At 38.6% G+C, this 19603-nt stretch overlaps 1 protein-coding gene and 2 long non-coding RNA genes across 4 annotated transcripts; 2 read left to right on the top strand and 1 right to left on the bottom strand.

Annotated features, from left to right (window-relative positions):
- The first annotated feature begins 60 nt into the window (after positions 1-60).
- On the top strand, positions 61-6252 carry LOC124160486. Of its 2 annotated transcripts, none has more exons than XR_006865166.1 (3): positions 61-146; positions 470-726; positions 4975-6252. It is a non-coding gene; the product is annotated as an uncharacterized LOC124160486 (long non-coding RNA). The 2 variants fall into 2 exon arrangements; XR_006865167.1 differs by lacking the exon at positions 61-146 and adding an exon at positions 291-352.
- A 5172-nt stretch (positions 6253-11424) lies between these two features.
- LOC124161572 lies at positions 11425-12528 on the bottom strand. Its single transcript, XR_006865379.1, has 2 exons — positions 12447-12528; positions 11425-12193 (listed from the first exon to the last, which is right to left on the bottom strand). It is a non-coding gene; the product is annotated as an uncharacterized LOC124161572 (long non-coding RNA).
- Positions 12529-12781: 253 nt separating this feature from the next.
- On the top strand, positions 12782-18231 carry LOC124161571 (splicing factor 1-like). Its single transcript, XM_046537951.1, has one exon. The coding sequence runs from the start codon at positions 12955-12957 to the stop codon at positions 14863-14865; it is 1911 nt and encodes a 636-aa protein (XP_046393907.1). The 5' UTR covers positions 12782-12954; the 3' UTR covers positions 14866-18231.
- Positions 18232-19603: the final 1372 nt, after the last annotated feature.

Raw genomic sequence — 19603 nt, 5'->3', positions numbered from 1 at the left:
TTTAAAATATATACTTCTATTGATTTGAAGGAAATTCGATGAAATGATTTCCGAGGGAGCGGTACTTCTTTGTTGTTTTGTATTTTGATGGAACCGCCTTTTTGAAAACGTAGTTTGTTCCCTACCCTAGCTATTATTGGTTATGTGTAAGTATAATTAGCATCTGAGGCACATCATTTCGTATTAAAAATCTGATTGATAGGTAAAAATTTGCTGCCAAGCATCGAGTAATGAATTACTATCTTTAATTATTATATTTAAGTTTAAAATTACTATATTAATTTTAGCATGGAACGTATAGCCACACACTACGCCTTAATGCCATGTCGTGTTCTTGCGGGCCACAGTCTCGGTGAGCAAATAGGTCCGGCACCCCACTGTAGTGCATATGTGGTGCAGTCTAGAGTATATAATCTCTGCTGTAATGCGTGCTTTAACCTTTAGGAATCATTTCTCACAATTCTTCCAGTTCACTCCCCTCTTCTGCCATGGTGCCTTCCCTATAGGCACACTTTACCACATGGGGATGAAGAGCTCCAGTCTATTGTTTCCAGATGTTGAAAGAAAAGAGGATAGTGCACAAACTCTAAATGGTGCGAAGGAAATGCTTTTCTGAGGAGCATTATTAAAAAAGAAGCAACATGGTGGTTTTCTATATGCTCAGTACTGAACAACGTTGTACCTAAAGTCAATAGTGTGGCTATCAGGAACAAGAAGATTGTACATGTGAGTATAGCACTATGCGATTTTTTACTAGAAGGTAGCAAAAAGCTAAGCAAAGCCAGAGTGTTATTTCGTTTGGCAAACAAAGGCAAGAATAATAATCCATCGTCCAAGTAACTGGTAGTAATAAGTAGTGAGTTTTAAGTTTTTTAAGCATTTTAGAAGAGTCATATGATCAACATTAGAACCCTGATAACTCGAATCTCGATATCTGGACACACTGGGGAAAATCGACAAGCCTGACACATTTTTTCCTCCTACCCATAACGAATTTTTAAGGGGGCTCCGGCCCCCTCATGCCCCATGGAGTCAGCGCGACTGGCAAATATTTCACTCAATTTGTTAACTTTTACTCTTCTGTCTTCTATCATCACCTAAATATGTTTTACAGCTGTTGGTGCTATCCTATGTTCTGACTGACATATTGCTTATCAAGAGCCTATTTTGGGCCAATACTGGTTTGTCACCTGGAGAGGACAGCAAAAAGGTCTGTTACTCAAATAGCCAGATTACAAAAGGGCAGGACTACTATTGTAGATTTATTTGTATAATGTCTTACATGGTCTTAACAGTATGGTTACCACAGAACGACTGCTTAGCCTGATACAAAACACAACACATTCCACCATCAGTGGCAGCACCGTCACATACATGGCGAGCATGGCGACATCTATACAACACCTACAAGCCAAACCATCAGCACAACCAGTCATCACAGGTCAAATAGCAAAGAGGCATATGGATAACTATTCTCTCCGGTGTGAGCCCACTCTTACAAGTGGTGGGCATAGATCCTGATTTCATGGGCCCTCCCTTATATTCCCCAACAGAACTGCCATTTGAGAGTTCAAATTTCGGTTCGCCCCCAATGCAAGGCATAGCCTTGGTGAGAATGGAAAGGCTACGAGCTGGGCTGAGATTGCTTTAGCAATGAAGAACAGGCATCTTTAAGAGCAACAAGAACATCGTCTTAGAACGTGACTACATTTCTAGGTTTGAAATAAATAATAAAATAAGAGAGAAATATGCTAGGCGAGAATCTGTGATCAAATTATTGGCTGGTGCCCTCATAAACCTATCCCATTCCTATTGAGGTGGCTAGCTATTAGGTAGGCAAATGAATTTAATATTATGGGCAGCTAATTAGAGAAAAATGGCTAAGGCAATAATGATACATAGTAGGAAAAGAATGGTGTGGTGCTAGGCAATGAATGGAGTGGAGATGTGGACGATAGGGAAGGGATTAAGGTAGGTGGATGAGAAAAGGATGTAGGCGATTCAGCTGTGGATACATATAGATATTACCAACTGAAGAAGAAGGTGAAGGCTTAATTATTTTACATCTGGCACTTATTGCATTCCACAAATGATACATAAGATGCAATTCCCATTTGTTCAAATGCCAACTTTGGAAAATTTAATCCCTATCTCATAGAATGTCAAGAGAAAAAATAACAAGATTATGATTCAAACCAGATATCTCCAGCTTTCAGGACTGCTGAGCAGACTACCATGGTATCCTTAAATCACAAGGTGCTTATATTGAGGGTCATTATTATAAGAGTTACGATGAAGGATGACCATGGAGATGCTGCTTCAAGAAGTCACTTAGTGATTGTAGACCCTGATAGTAGGCTTCTAAGCCTAAAGGTGAAAAATTTATGCTGAACCTAGTTGCCTTTACATGAAGGCTATAACACAACAACGTTTAATTCTGCTTTTATAGGATTCAACTTTTTGATGCCAATCATGGATGGGAGACCAATGTGACTCAAAACAATCAAGGGCTCTTTAAGATTCCCTCCTAATCTACAAATCGTGTATGATTTTGGGCACGACGTGGTGGAAGTTCTTATTATTAGTAAAATTAGACATAGCAATATTTCCACTGATGTAGATTGCTGTAAACCAGTACAGCATTTGTTTCCAAAACGCAGGACTGTAACCCAGTCACACAGCCAGAAATTCACTTCAGTGGTGCTTGAGAAGTGTTAGGATTGCCATTACTGACATTTGATGTTGATTTCCACATGTTATGAAACCCATATAATAAGTCAGTGACATATTTTACTCGCATAACCCTGGAAGTAAAATTCATTGTTAGTTGGCAGAAATAATGAAATGTAACTCTGTATAATAAAATATATATTGTAACCCCGTCCGTCCGGGCTTCGGGGGTGGGGGAGGATTCTTTGGAGGGCTCGCCCAAGGTAAGCGGGTCGTGGTTCGGGGATAAGGGAAGGTGGGGGAAACGGAAATGGAAAAGTGAGTTTGGGGTGGGTTCACGTGCTGAATGGAGGCTAGCGCGTACGAAATAACGAAGGCTTACGTAACAGTTTACAATTTCAACAACACTTTTAATATGCACTTCGACTTGAAAATGAACAACAAAATACATAAATGAATAATTCTCTGCATAAAAAATTAAACTATTGCTACTAGCCAGTTAAATACCATGTGACAACAATTAATGAATAACAAAAGAAAATAAACTCTGTTTAACAACTGTTGGCGTAAAATATAGCAAAATGGTTGAATGATAACAAACGCCAATTCCAAAAGATAACTTTTCTGTCCTAATAACTACAATTAACCATTCACACACACGTGGAAAAGGGAGGGCATAAAAAAATATTTAAAAAAAATGCACGGGAATGTATCACAATTCTTCTTAACTTGAACAGTGGGGGGAAATGGGGCTCTTCTGGTTCTTCTGAATTTTGGGGGGGGGTTATAGGTGGCTAGAGTACTTATCGCTCTCTCTGAATTACGGATGGAGAAGGCTTCCTCGGCTGGCTCCGATCAATCGTTGCTGCATCTCCTCTCGCTGTGGGATGAGAGAACTTCTTCACTGGGCGCCGTGGAGTGACGTTTTCTATTATGCGTGCCGGAATTTTCCCTCTCGTCTCCTCTTTCCTAGCTACTGCCGTAATTAAATTTCACGTCGACTTCCACGCCTCGCTGCTCCTCTCTCTCTCTCGTCCACAGGGCTGCATCAGCAGAGACCCAGAGCCTCCGGCCGCGTTTCCAAGCCGAATAGACCTTTGGTCGTCGTCTGTACTTCGCTTTTATAGCCCCGTGGGTCACTTTCTGGGGAGGGGTGGGGTGAGCAGGGGGAAAACCCAGGATAGCGGGTTCTTGGCTATTCTTCAGTAGGGGAGGGGGGGGGTTTTCGCCAAAGTCTGTGGAGGGCGAGGTTGGCGGGTTACATCACCTTCAGCCTGCCATGTGCAGGTGTTCTTGTTTCACAGTGGGGTGGGGGGAAACTTGCTGCAAATCACGTACACATCAGAAATTTCCGTTCTTCCTAGGCGGAAAAATCGTGGGAGGGGGGAAGGGGATGGAAAAATAAAGCACCGGGTTATTCACTCTTCACTTCCCATTCACACAAAATTACATACCCCTTCCCTACCTCGTAAACGCCGATTTAAACACTCAAGAACCACACCGGTTACAATATGTAGGTATGAGGCATCCTCCTCCGTTCCCCAGCTGGGATATTCCACTCCGCCATCAACTACATACATGTTTTTACCCATGATTTCCTTAATTATTTCCTCCAGCTGTTCACACACCTCATCCACTTCTTCCTTTCTATGGTTGCTGGTGGGTGTGTAAACTTGAAAGCACCACCAGGTTGGTGGATTGCACCTCAGTTTCTACCATCAGAATCCCATTGTTTGCCTGATCTATACCTACCACACTCATTCCAAGCTTCCCAATTAATATCAAAGCTACCCTCTTTGACTATCCCTATACCCATCACTTCAGTAATTCCCACTATCCTATACACACAAGATATCTATTTTCCCTTTGATTTTTTATAGCTTACCAACCCTCATCGTCCTAAAATTCTAGGCCCCCACACAGGGGCGCAGCTAGGAATTGAGGCTGGGGGGGTTTAGGTGCAACTAATACCGATGTGTGTGGGGGTATGGAATACCCAACAGGATGAATGGTAGGTGTGAGATTTATGAATTGTGGAATTTTAAGATAAACTGTTCAAAATGGTGAGTTTTACAGCTTTCCGAAGGATATTTTATTAATCCTTACACCATTCTATTAGTAATATCAATACAATTAAGTAAAGTGGATTAAACGTAAAAATTTCTCTGAGCTCTGGAAAGGGGTTTTAACCCCAAACCCCCCCTTCCTGTGCCACTGCCCCCACATTCATTATCGCCTTCTTCTTCTCCATCTTATTGGTCTTCTTTCCTTCTTTCTTGTATACTGTTGCTGATAACGTCTCAGCAAAGATTCGAGCCTCACGGACTGATTTGCTGACCTCACTGCCACCTACAACAAATGCCTTTGAGAGCAGAGTTCTGCAAACTGCATCCATGTTTAAATAAAGTTAAATTTTAAAAGAAAATTCTGTGGTGCTAAGATTAACACTGTGCAGAGACAGCAACTATCATACAAGTTGTACATATTACGAAGGGTTATTTGAGTACTCACAAATAGCCCTGGAGGCTATGAGGTGGGCAGAGGTACGGCTGCCTCTTGCTTAAGTACCATGTACAATTCTAACAGTGCATTTCAGCTGGAGGAGCAATCACCACTGACCCTAAATTATATAGTCGAGACTCTTTATGATGCAACATATTGTAAAACGATAAAATCATATTGAAAACATGTTTTCAGGATATGAGAGTCAAAATTGAGAATATTGCACGTGTAATAAGGTGTACACTTTATTATGTTTGATACAATTCACTCCAAGAGACAACTACGAGTGATCTAAACAATGGCATCGCCTGTGACCTGCAATATTCCCCCCATAAATAACTTCATTTTTGCATTATTTGCTCCAAAATGTTACAGATTGAAAACCCTCCGCCACCTAAATCTAAAATCAATGGAACGGTGCACAATTTGTGTGAATATTTGCATTCTTTACATTCAAAATTGTTTGAATTGCTGAATGGGGAAGGAATTTTTTTGTTGTCATAGTTTTTGTTCCCATATGTCTACCAAATTCTATTATTGAATTTCACTACACATTCCAAAGTGCAGCTCTCACTTTGCTACTGCATTGAGTGGTTTTGGGGGAGGGGAAGACAATGAAGAGGACAGGTAAGAAGGAGGATGAAGGGACGGTGGCGGAAGGGGAGAGGAATTGCAGGCATTCCAATCAGAGATACGTATGTTTAAAAAATATTTTTGTTATACCCCATGCACTGCTTGTAAAATGTTATGTAATAGTGATTAAATGTGGGCTGGAGATTATGTCGTATTTCACAGGGACTGTAATAAAGCAAGGGAAACATAGGGACATATGGGTCGGAATTTCAAAACTATATTTAAAGAATATTGTCACTGTACAGAAAAAGGAAAGTGCACCTTCATTTCCTCAAAACTATTGATAGAAAGTGGCTATCTCAGTGACTTTAAGCAGTCTATTTTACACTTTGAATATAAGGTAGTGAAATTCGATTACCTTGAAGTAATAAAAATTTTGCCCTGAAAAAAAATCCACGGGTAACAACCATTTTATTTGACTTCTGCTAACCATTGCTGTATGCTAACCTTCCTAAAAATAATCATCCATGAGCGATCCACCATTTCTCTACCCCCACTGCCTAATGTTCTCTTTGGTGACTTAGTTGGACTTTCAGCATGTTCTGGTGTTTGTGTACATGGACTAATTGGTGTTTGGCAAGCATGTTTGGGTGTCATAAACAGAGGAAGTCCTCATCATCTCCTATGTCTCCACTCCCGGAATTTTTGCTTCCTCCAGGTCAACCGTAATATATGTATATATTTCTGTACTTAGCTGGTGCTCCACACCTTAAGAATGATAGATATCTATGGAGGCCTAGGAAGGCATAAGTTTGATTTAAATGTGGAAAATTACAGAAGTTGGTGTCCTTCTATCATAGTAAATAATATACTGCCTAGTGTCCATATCCAACCCAATCTAACTATTTGTGACATTCACCTTTGATGGGTGCGACTTGTCCATGTACATACAAAAAAATATCATTGGTTGTGGTCTAGTTTCAAAATATATATGTTTATGAAAATAAGGGAACAGTCATTGAAGAGCATGCTGGAAGTTACTTGGGATACCCTTGATGCACATACTACCCAGATAACACGGCATTTGTATTACATCAATAATACACAAGAAATACGTGCCCAAATACATATGTATAAGATGGAATACGATCGTATTACATCGGTATATTTCACGTAGAAGTGGTTCAAAAGTCCCTATAGATGTATGTATTCGTGCGTATTACAAATTGGAAATCTGAATACCCATACATGATTTATACATATGTATACAAAGGAATACAATCGTATTACGTCTGTATATTTCACGTAAAAGTGGCTCAAAAGTCCCTCAGGATGTATGTATACATGCGTATTACAAATTGGAAATCTGAATATCCTTACATGTAATATACATATGTATCTGCAGGCCCTCGTACACGAATTATACATATTGATTTTCTGACCCACATCCACTTAATATCAATATGGATCAAACGGATGAATAAATATAAGGAAACCAGAACATACAGATAATAAAACATTTATTCAAAGAGAAAAATAAAATAATACACACAAATAACAAGTGTGGCCATGAATATTGCTAACAAGCATTAAGGGCCAGCAAACAGTAGGTGAAACTTAGTTTAAAAAAATGGCACAAAGATAAATCAAGTACAAACAATGGTTTGAGTTGGAAAATAGAAAAAAATGTTAGCATGGAACAAGCGTTGTAACCCATTGCACAAGAAGAAACCTGAATTCAGGAAACCAACTCTGCACAATTAACCACTTTCTGAAAGGAGAAAAGAAGAAGTCAAGTTTAAAAGTCATGCAAAAATATATCTTTTTGTAAGATCTGAATAGGAGCTCAAGGCCTTTCAATTTGAATTCTGTGAAGTCTGTAATTTTAGTACTAATTCTGTATTCTGAATGCAAATGAAAGTTTGGCTTCTCTGCTAGGTTCCAGACATAAGTTTTAAATCTTTTCATTTACCAATTATGTCGAGGTCCCAGCTAGCACAGATTTGACATTGTCCTTTGAGAAATCATATATTTTGGGGATATGCTTTCATTTTACAAAATTAATAGCCTTTCTCTTAAGAAGAATGAGAAATATGAGAAAAGATCATATGACTACTTTTAAATATAAATTAACTAGGGAAAACGTGAATCCATTGGTATGCTTATTTAGTACATTATACTAATTTATTAGTACCATGATTTAGTATCGGATGATTCACACTGAAAAAATATAAACTTGTGATATCAAATTTTCAAACAAATAAATTTCATACATAACCGATAATTTCAGGCTTAACTTTAAGAAACCTCTCCATCATGGATAAAAAAAATTTTTTCCCTCAAACCTTACCTCGGTATTAACAATTCCACCTGGTCTTCTGGCTTTGCTTCGTCGTCTTTTCCGTAATCCATTCTCCTCTTGTCCAGGCCAAGCTATTTACATCGTCGCCTCCTGGGTATGCGCGAAAGAGCATGAAAATAAAATTATAATTAATTAATTTGGCCCATACGCACCTCTTTCTTACATATAATGACAAACTTTCGCATGAAAATTACGTATTTATCTTGTGTTAATAATAATGACGAAATGCACCTTGATTGACTGCATTTCAAGATGAAAGAAATATTACATTTTGCTTTAAGGGAACCGATATTACACGACCAATACTTCTTGCTCGTTAAATAATTAGAAGTAGAGGGCAAAACCGCTCGGAACCTCGAGGAATCTATTAGTGACAAGGCTACGCTGATAAGTCTAAGGTCAAAGATGTTATGACTAAAGCATAGGATAACTAGGAATGCAAGAACTACAATACAGTAGGTTGTGGTAATAAACAGCGATAAAACAACTTACACGTGAACGAAAACATTCCTTTAAACAATTTTTTCTGCTCTTAATTAAGAGAAGAAAAAATGTAACTTCAGCCGCGAAGCACGGAATTACTATACGACGCATAATCTATTAATTTATACGTACAAGATTGACATTACTATGTTTTACCATATAACTTCAATGGACACCAGTCTCCTCGATACATAACTCAACAAAAAAGGAAAACAATAGCCAAACATAAACAAAATAATTACCTCTATTGGCGCAATGTGGTAGTTGTATCCAAATATACTCAAATAACATAATTAATGTAGTCTATTTATGCGTACAATATAATAAAAGATAAATCATACCTTACCTTAATTATCCAGTGACAGGAAACTGTTGGAGCTGGCTTGCACGAATCGCAATAACGTGCGGGATTGAAGCACATTTCCAGCAAAACATAGCTTCGGTTTGAGCGCACCATCCACACGCACCGGTTATCGAGGATTAAAACACTATGTCAATTCTTCCAATACGTATAATAATACAAACAAATATAAAATTAACTATACATCAGTAGCCGGAGTTCCTCCTACAGCACGTTCTTGACGTTCTCGTAGTCTCGAACGAAATGCCGAGCTAACTGTTAACGAGATTATCACTCCCACTCACTTCCCTAGCTTGTTGCGACAGAATTGAGAATTTAATTTTTTTGTTTAAACAGTTAATTTAAAATATTGTTTAAAAAATTAAACTTCGCTTTTACTTTTGCGCTGTGCAAGAACTATTTTTTGTATTTTTCATGTATTGTGAACCATTTTCCATGTGTATATTTCGCGGATGGAAACTGAATTTTACATATGTAATACGTCTGTATTTCGCGTGCATTTACAAATTAACATAAATATGGTCGCCATACTACCCTTGCTCACATCGATCAGTATATGATTTATTTTTAAGCTTCCTGGGTATAAATTCGAATGGATGAATGATCATTGAAATGAGGAAATCTGGCGTTTGCAGTGAACATATTATTTCTGCAGAAATGTTTCTGAACATTTTACTAGACGCCACGAAAATCCACCTCTCAAAAATTACAGGAAATATACATAATGTATATTTTGTGTATTTTTGACCACATTTACATATGTATTTCCTCTGTATTCATACATATGTAAAAGTAGCAAGTGTTACACGATATTTACATTTGTATTTTTGACCACATTTACATAAGTATTCAAATTTCAAAAATACAAATGTATTTATCGTGTAACACGTACCACTTTTACATATGTATGAATACAAAGGAAATACATCCAATAATACATATGTATTACACATGTTATACATAACAAAAATAAATATGTATGTGACCCATGAAAATACAATATAAATACATTATGTATATCCAAATGTGTGCTGTTGGGGTAACTCTAGCCCATTGACTCGAAAGGCAACACTGAGGAGTGCTGCTCCAAAGAGACCAGCTGGAATAGGAATGGAGACTCCTTAATGTAACTAGCATGCTGCTCAGTTGGATTTGTTGTGCCACACGTTTGTGCAAACTTGCCAGCACAGGGTCCATGAATGTGCGGCAATAAACAATTGAGGGGTAGATTAAACACGAACAGGGGCAGATTAAGCTCTTAGTTTTGAAGGGGTAATTATTTTCCATGATGCCTATATGGACCTCTCAGCATTAATGTGTCTGCGGTATGATATCCATATGCAAATGGCTTTTAGATATTCATTAATTATTTTAAACATTATTTCTTAAGCTGATGAAATGAAAACATTCATTTGAGATCCACCAAAAGATTACCATATCTTCCTAGAAAACCCACCCCCTTTAATCTGCCACAAGCATTAATCCAGTCATTCGGAGTTAATTGGCAGCCGGACTCTCTAGCTTCCACCGAAATGCATTGCGTTACAAATGAAGCTAAAAGTTGACTTGAGATTTATCTCCATAAAGCAAAGTTATAGAGCCAGAAAAATTCTTGGTGAGCATAATTTATAGGTAGCTATAACTTTGGGGAATTCTAATTAAAGGAGATAAATACAATGTTTACATCATTTCCCCAATGTACTTGTCGAAAATGGGCAACCTTCTGCTTTAACTTATCATGCAGCCCTCCCAGATGTCCTGTCTACTATAGCCATGGATCAGTGGCGCCGACTCCATGGGGCCTGAGGGGGCCCGAGCCCCCTCAAAGATTCGTTTGGGGGGGCGGAGTCCCCTCAATATTTCAAGAAAATAATTAAGTTATATTATGCTTTGTGAAATCACAAAAATATATTGGTAATTTTTATTTCCCATGTTTGACGATAGTTACCTTTTAAAATAAATTCAACAATGTGTTAAAACAAATAATTATAAGGTGAAGCAGGTTGACTGAATCAGGTGGTGTGAGTCATGATAGTGTTTCGGTGCTGCGAAACACTTTGAATTTAACCTCTTCCCGGGGCGAGACCTCAGATATGGGCCCCCCCAATATTTTTTATAAGTCGGCGCCCCTGCCATGGATCAATATGTAATATTAAAATTATCATTATAATATACCTCCTTAATTAGCCATGGTATTTGGAGGAAGCAACCGACAGCTGCATTGATTTGCACCATGAGGGAAGGGTAGGTGAGGAAGTGTGGAGTGAAACCCAGCATTGGCCTGCTGTTAACCAAAGGCACTACGGAGACGATGGCTTAGCATCCCATCCGAAAGACGGAGTTTTGTGCTTGAAATCCTCCACACATCATTCAAGAAGGGATCAGACAGCCTCTGAAAATTGCTTGCCACCGCTGGGATTTGAACCAGAGTCCATGGGATGGGAAGACACCACAACAACCCGATCCCTCCTCCTTCATTTATCAACCACTATTTTTAATTGCCTATTTAGTATTGCTGTTTTACATAAATTTCATTGTTTTTTGCGTACTATCAGTGTTAAAATTAGTAAATTATGTAAAACTTAGATTGTCATAAGACCTGTGGTTTCGTGGTTGGTTAGTAATCCGCCCTGCTGAAGGTATAGTCATCAAAATATTGGCAATGTTCTGAAGCAAAAACATCATATCCTAACCAACACTCCATAAAGGACACAACATAGTTATTAAAATACTCCACACTTACTTTCACTAATTCTCAGCATTAAAGGTAGCTTTTGAGTGTGGTTTCAATTCTTAGCTGATGCCAGCGATGTAGAAAATTTTCAATTTTTAAAACTAAAAATAATAAATTTTAAGTATGGATAAAAATTTGAAATATAGAACCAGACAATTTAATCATTTCGGGGAACTGGGCATTTAATCGCCTGTCCTTCCACATTTACTACTTGGCCATAGTCCAAAATGTTCCTCTTGGCAACCTGCAATGCTACCACGACAGTCTTTAAATTTTTAGGATTAGTCCTAAGAAAATCTTCTGCTGTCAACACAGGGCACACTCATCAACACTGCTCCATTGTATCAGAGCGAATAATATTCTATACTATTTGCCGTATGTTAGATTCAATTTGGATCAGCTATCGACATATCGGGAAGTCCTCCTACAATAATTCTTCAACGCAGAAATGGATCGGTTTAAGACTTCTATCATTCTTCCCTCTTAACAATCAGACTTCTTGATACACCTAGTTTATTAAAAAGAATTTTACAATGAGAAGAAATAGAATATTTTCAATAAAGCAATAAATTAACTAATAGATGAGAAAATTCTGAATAATGATATTTATAAAATAAACACATGGATGAAAAATGACAACACAACAAATTATTACGAGAAATAGCAATAATATTTCTCCAATGAGAAAAATCAACTCTTTAAAAGTATAATGGCTCGTCAGAGAATCGACATCAAGATGCATACATAATAGAAAAATATACCATAAAAAAGAAAAGTATGTACTACGTTCTGCAAGATACGACAGGAAAAAACAATAAACAAACATTAAGGACATACTCCGTTCATGCGAATATCGAGCTTACATAACGCAAACTTTTTCATCACCCAAGAAAAAATAAATTTGTCTATGAAAGTTTTCTTTTATTCCTCACACACACACTCACATTCTTAAAAATCCTAAATTAAGCAACAAAGAAAGACGTATTTACAACCAACCAAGGATTTTTTTAACGCCACGCGCCGACACTCATTCTCAAGCTGACGTGGCTGGCCGCCACACGAGTTTTGGCGCTGGTGTTTAGCATCTGAGAAACAAATGACAACTCAAGAATTATTTGAGAAATTAGTGAGCGACGCCATTCCGCGATTGTGTCTTACTTTTGGCCGTAAATGTTGTATATGAGCCATGTGTTCTTATTTTGACTTGTGATAGCATTTTGACGTGATTTCCTCGTTTAGAAAGTACCAGTACGGCATTAAATTTTCACAATGTCGTACTCCGGGTCGAACTCGACGCAAATAGGAAAGTTAAACATGCTGTCGTCAGTAAATAAAAAGTTGATGGGAAGTTCGTTGTTAAATCCCAGTTATATGCATGCTACTAATGGAAAGGAGTCTATGAAACGCGAGCATGAAGAAACAAGGGAGGAACGGAGGCAGAGGAAGAAGAAATCTCGGTGGGGAGGTGATGAAAAGGAGAAAACATTCATCCCTGGGATGCCAACGGTGCTTCCGTCCAATCTTAGTAAAACTCAAGAGGAGTCTTATTTGGTTCAGCTCCAAATCGAAGAAATCAGTCGGAAGCTAAGAAGTGGTGATTTGGGTATTCCTGCTAACCCAGAGGAACGGTCTCCTTCTCCTGAACCGATATACAGCAGTGATGGAAAACGCCTGAATACCCGTGAGTACCGTACCCGTAAAAAACTGGAAGAAGATCGTCACCATTTGATTCAGCAAATGATGTCTTTAGTGTCGGACTACAAGCCACCATCAGACTATAAACCCCCTGTTGTGCGTGTGAGTGATAAAGTTATGATTCCGCAGGAAGAACATCCTGATATCAATTTTGTTGGTTTACTGATTGGGCCTAGAGGAAATACCCTCAAAGCAATGGAACGTGACACGGGTGCTAAAATTATTATTCGCGGAAAAGGTTCGGTGAAAGAAGGTAAAGTAGGTCGTAAGGATGGACAGCCTTTACCTGGAGAAGATGAACCTCTCCATGCCTACGTCACTGCCAACAATCCTGAATCTGTTAAGAAAGCAGTGGAAAAAATAAAGGAGATAATTCGACAAGGGGTTGAGGTTCCAGAAGGGCAAAACGACCTCAGGCGCATGCAGCTTAGGGAACTGGCTTTATTGAACGGCACCTTGAGGGAGAACGATGGACCAAGATGCTCCAATTGCGGTGCGTCAACTCACAAATCGTGGCAGTGCCCGGACAAACCAAATGTGACGATGAACGTTGTGTGTACCAACTGTGGGGGTGCTGGGCACATCGCTCGTGACTGCAGGCAGAAACTTGCCGGAGCCGGACCGTCTTCGACTTGCCAAGACAGGACCAAGATAGACGAGGAGTACATGTCTCTGATGGCCGAATTGGGAGAGGGACCGCCCCCGCCAGCTAAAGACCCCAACGATCGAAGCAATGACGCCAGGCGTCAGGGAACCATGGATCTTTTCGACCGCAACGCGCGACCCAGAGCCATCGGCGCCCCACCGGCCAGGCCCGAGGTGGCCGCCACCACTGTCAATAACACGGCCACAACGCCCACCGTGGGCCAGCCGATGCGCCCCGGCATGATCCCCGCTCGTCCCCCGCCACCGCCCTGGAATGAGCAGCAGATGCAAATGGCGCACATGCAACCGGGCATGCAAGCCCCCGCCGGACACATTCCCAACATCAACCGACCGCCACCGCCAGGCCCCCCGGGGACCACCCCCGCCGGCCTCCCCCCCTGGCAGATGACCATGGGGGCGCAGTACCCCGGAGCCCCCCCTCCGCCTCCAGGCGTCCTCCGCGCGCCGCCTCCGCCCCCACCTCCGGGCGCCCAGGGCCCCGACCAGATGGCTGCGGCGTGGATGCGGCCGGCGGCGCGGCAGCCGGTGCCGCCCCCGCCGCCGCACCTTCCTCCATGGCAGCAGGGTGGCGTGGTGCCCCCGGGGCCCGTGCCCCCGCCCGTCCCGCGGCCCCCGCCCCCCGGAATGTACCCCTGGCAGCAGCAGCAGCCCCCTGGGGGGTATGTGGGCGTCCCGCAGCCGGTGCAGCCGCCCCCGATGGCCCCTCCGCAGGGGGCCGCCGCCACGGCGCAGACTGGGGCCCCGGGCGTGGATCTGAACGCTCTGGCGGGGCTGCCGAGTCTGCTGGCCCCACCGCCCCCGCCGCCGCCCCCCAGTTAAAACCAATTCTATAATCGACTCGATAAATGTTTGCTATAATCGGTAACCAAGTAAACAGTGAGAGGTGGAGTTAAAGTTTGGAATATTTTGCTTCATAAAGAGAGTAAGTTGTAGTGATGGTCTTAATGGAAAAGGAATTTGCCTATGCCCTTACATATATTTTTCTTTCCTTATATAGCCTTGAATAGAACCACACGAAATGAAGCTCCTATTTTCATTTTAAATGAGCTGCCGCTTATTTAATGGGATGATATTGACGAATTTGAAAAGTGTACAACATTGACTCGCAGCCATTTAGAGAGGAATATTACAAGCTTAATTTTGATTAGGTGATCAATAGGGGACTAAACTTCCAAATTCCTTTGTGTCAGTAGTGTGGCTTGGCATCTTATTTTAGTGAAGGATTAGTTTTGTGCTGTATTCGTGTATCATCTTACATGAGAAACAGTGCATAGTATACCAATTAGTGCATTATACACCAAATAGAGGTAAAAGTCAGTGATTGGTAGATCCATTAATTTTTGGCCATATTTGTTGCCTAGCTGAGCTAGGATGATGTAGGTCAATGTAGTTACTTAGGTTGAATTTGAAGTATTTCAAGTTGACTGAGGTGATTCTATTTAAGCTTTGAGACTCTAATGGGAAGTATGCGGATGAAACATTTTATTAAGTAGTTATTATTGGTAACAAAGCATTACCTTTCCTAGCATCGGTTTATTCATCATCCTATTCCTCTATCAAAAGTAGTGATCATTTGTTTTTTCAAATATTTAATTACCATTGCTGAATTTGTTCTTGGTAGTTTAGATGCATACTTAATCAATTGTGACTTAAGATTTCCTTTTTATCTCTCATAGGATGATTCTCGTAAAAGCTAACTCTAGTGAGAAGGGTTTGAATGCCAAAAAGTTCCTCTGAAAAAATTCGTCATTGAGGTTTGACATTAAACAGTTTCTGTTTTCAGTGAACCAATGTTTCTAGATATTAGTCCCGATGTACAAAATTATGGGATTAGCTGTTATAAATCAGGGGATCGACAAACTTGAGAAGCTCATGAGGTCTAATGCAGCCTTAGAATATGTAGAGTTAGGACTTGTTGTTGAGAACTTGTATTTTGGGGTGCATATATATCTATATACAAAAAGCAAGGAATGTTATTATCAACAAAAATGTACAAATTATGGTTGTAGGCATGGCTTCGTGTCATTCTGCACCATTGACCTACTTCCTAATTACTCTGTACTCTTCGAGATTTATTTAGATAGTCTCGTGTTCATGTCCCCCCCCAAAGGACAAAATGTGGGATTAATGAATTTGCCATCCCTTAGTGTTTTTTGTCATTTGGATCATTTTAAGTTCATTTTGGAAATAATAGCATCGCAGTTTAAAGAGTAGGCTATCTGTTTCTTCAAGTTTTGTGCATGGTGGCACCAACATTACTACATATTGCATGTGAAATAACTCAAAAGTAAAAGTAATTATAACTTTGTCTCTACTATACCATTTGATTGCAGCATTGCATAGCAATTGACTTCATCTACATGTATGTGGGCCCAAGAGAAAGCTAGCACTTACTGATTGCTGATGTAATTTAATTTAAGGACCGGTAGCTATTACAGACTTGCTCCAACTATGTGCTACTATGTATTGCTTCATGGTATTTTGACAATTACCTGGGTTGTTAGGTTGAATTGTTCATTACATATTAATCCCTATACTACTCTACAGGAGGTGTTAAAGTTATGATCCTGGCTATGGAGGTAAATGAAAAAGTCTTACGTCATAGTTTCATTTCTTCCTGCCCAACCACTGAACCGAACGTGAGAATTTTGTTGGAACCTGGAAAAATGAACATTTTGAAACGATTGGGGTAAATAGGTGATTGATTAATTTACTCATTTTTTCTGAGATGTTGGTCTTTGGTGTTACAAACGTGTAAAGGGGTTGTGTCATGCTTGCCAAATTCGGGAAATGTGTAAAACTTTCTTAATGCACACATGTATTTCCATCTAACTTCTTTGGTGATAATTTTTCTTATGCTGTAGGCCAGTGATGCTGTGTCATTAATTTTTGTCTCTGTATTTACTTTTACACTACTCAAGTAGGAATAAAGGTGCAAAGTGACTAATGGTTTCTCTTTTTAAGCAGTAGGACCAGTTCCAAACTGTTACATAATTGTTCTGATTACTAGTTCATTCTTATGTTTATTGTATGGAAATCGATGTTTATTTTATAAAGCTGAACTTTCAACAAGGTAAGGTGGTTGGAGTAATTGATGTGTCATTTTCAGTCTTAGAAGCGTTGATCACTCGCATTGTGTTGATATATATATATTTATATAACTATGCAGTATAAGGATTTAAGCACACATCCATGGTGAGATATGACTTAGTTACTGCAACTTTGTTGACTTAAGATGTTGACAATCATTGACTTATGGTGGTGTCATAGAATGCCATTTTATAGATGTATTGAAAGTTTTCTCTGACATTAAAGTGTACATCTTTTATGAAAAAAAATTATATATGTAAAATTTTATCCTTGGTTTAATTATCTCTTTCTTTCTAAAGCTATGAAAATGGTCAAAATAAAATGAATTTTGAATGATAATGGTATTTAGTGTTTAGAATGAGATCTGTTATTGTCATTAGTATATAATATAATAAACCTTCGTACAACTGCAGTGTGATTTAATATTTGATTTCATTTTTTTGTTTTTTCGAGTATTCTTATTGCAATCCATTTATTTTTCAATGCTGAAATATCAACTAGTGTGGCCTCAACGTTCTGTATGCTATACATTAGACCACTGTTAATCAATTTCTTTGTTAGTATTATTTTAAAGACAACATAGTAATATCCCATTTGATTTTACAGGTTTTATTACCTCCATTAAACTTTTGTGATCTCTAGGCTCGTAATTCTTTGAATTTGAAGATTTTTTTAATATTTACCTTCCTCAATGGTCATGTTACGACCACCACCTGTCTGGCTACATACAATTTCTTGGAAAATACTGTTAGAACATTTATGAAATTAAATAAGTATTCCTGTGATTAATGCCAAAAGATTTTTGAATTTATGGCATCACCTCGAAACTTTAAAATTTTGAAACCTAAGTTGGTATTCTAAAAAAATAAAATTTGTTAATCATAAAGAATATGCTGGGATTCTTGACGCAGTCAATTAGTTCTCATTGAAATGCAAGAGCAGCTCAAAATCATGTCTACTTTACATTTTAGCTCTGATTTATTCCAATTTACATGTTAAAACTGCGTTTTTTCTTGTTATTTTTGCAATTATGATTTCTTGTTAATTTTGCTTGGCATAAATAAAAATATTTTGAAATAAATAGGTTGTAGCTGAGTATGTTTTTGTTGTGAGAAATTATTTTTCTCTTCCAGACCATTAGATGTGCCTTGATAAAAAGTTTATCCTATAATATTTTTATAAACAATTTTTTTTTATTGGTCGCAATGTATTCCAAACATACAGCTCAAAAATCACACAACGGGATAGGAGGAGCAGAGATGAAGACGAGGAATTCCTGTTTAGTTGCACATTCAAAGCTTTGTTTTAACTTTCACCTAGATTTTTCTTTATAATTATGTTTTCCTTCCTACTTTGGTGTTAAGAGAAGCATTTGAACTGTTGTCTTAGAAATGATGTGCAAAACTGTTACTGGTCTATTTTTGTCCTAGCAAAACCGCAAGGGGACATAAAATGCTGGCATTGTGTCAAAATGAGCAATTTATTGACTAATTATAATGTAGAAATTTGAGGCTGTTTAAACTGCTACAAACACTATTTCAGGAATTTTTTAGTCAGTGTCACTCCTGGTTTTGTAAAAACACTCTGGAATAATTCCATTGATTCATGTATGATTTGGGGGTATTAGGACTTGCTAGTAGAGGGGAAATGTTAAGCATTTCGGGTTGTAAATTTCATCAAACATTTCTCACACAGGATTTGCTGGATTTCGATTGTAGTGTACCCAACATTGCCTACTCTTATTTTTCACTATCTTCAGAGATAGAATTTTGTGAATTCTAATTCCTTTGATGTTTAAATTAATGTGAAGTAACTTAATTACGTGGCCTTGAGCCCTATGCATAGTTACTTATACTCATTACATGGTGTTTTTATTGTGTTACTAATCAAGAAAGTGCATAATAATCATTTTATCCTTGTTTTAGCTTAATCAAACAATTTTTTCTTTGTAGCTCTATCAGTAAAGTGTAATTTTTGACCTTATCTCAGCTGCTCAATTTAGGATGTATTGAATAAATTAGTTGTGTTAAAATTGCTGATGATGATATTTTGGTTACTAATGACAATGCTCTTTATTAGTGCACTTAACACGTTTTCCTTCAGTCATATTTTATTTAATTCCAAATATCACAGTTGATTTTTTGCAGCATATTGTACTTAATCATTTTTTACACTAGGAGATAGACATATTTCCTGATAATTTTTTTTATTGAGTTGGCAAGTCACTGGGGCAAGTTTTGAATTATAAAAGCATCAAGGAAAGGTGATGTTTTCATAATTTTTGAGTTTGAAGGTTGAACATTGGCATAAAGGAAATTGTACCTCAAAAGAAACTTAATTACGTACATTATTGGACTATATACTGAAAAATATAGATTTTCTCATTCTCAATGAAAAACTTGATACTTGCTTTGCAAATTCTGCTTACTATGTCATTTGATAGTTGTAATTTGTGGTTAACCCTTCA

Source organism: Ischnura elegans, chromosome 6 (genome assembly GCF_921293095.1).
Source record: "Ischnura elegans chromosome 6, ioIscEleg1.1, whole genome shotgun sequence".
Taxonomy (NCBI): domain Eukaryota; kingdom Metazoa; phylum Arthropoda; class Insecta; order Odonata; family Coenagrionidae; genus Ischnura; species Ischnura elegans.
The sequence above is the reverse complement of the archived record's forward strand: the minus strand, read 5'-3'. Positions and strand labels throughout refer to the sequence as shown.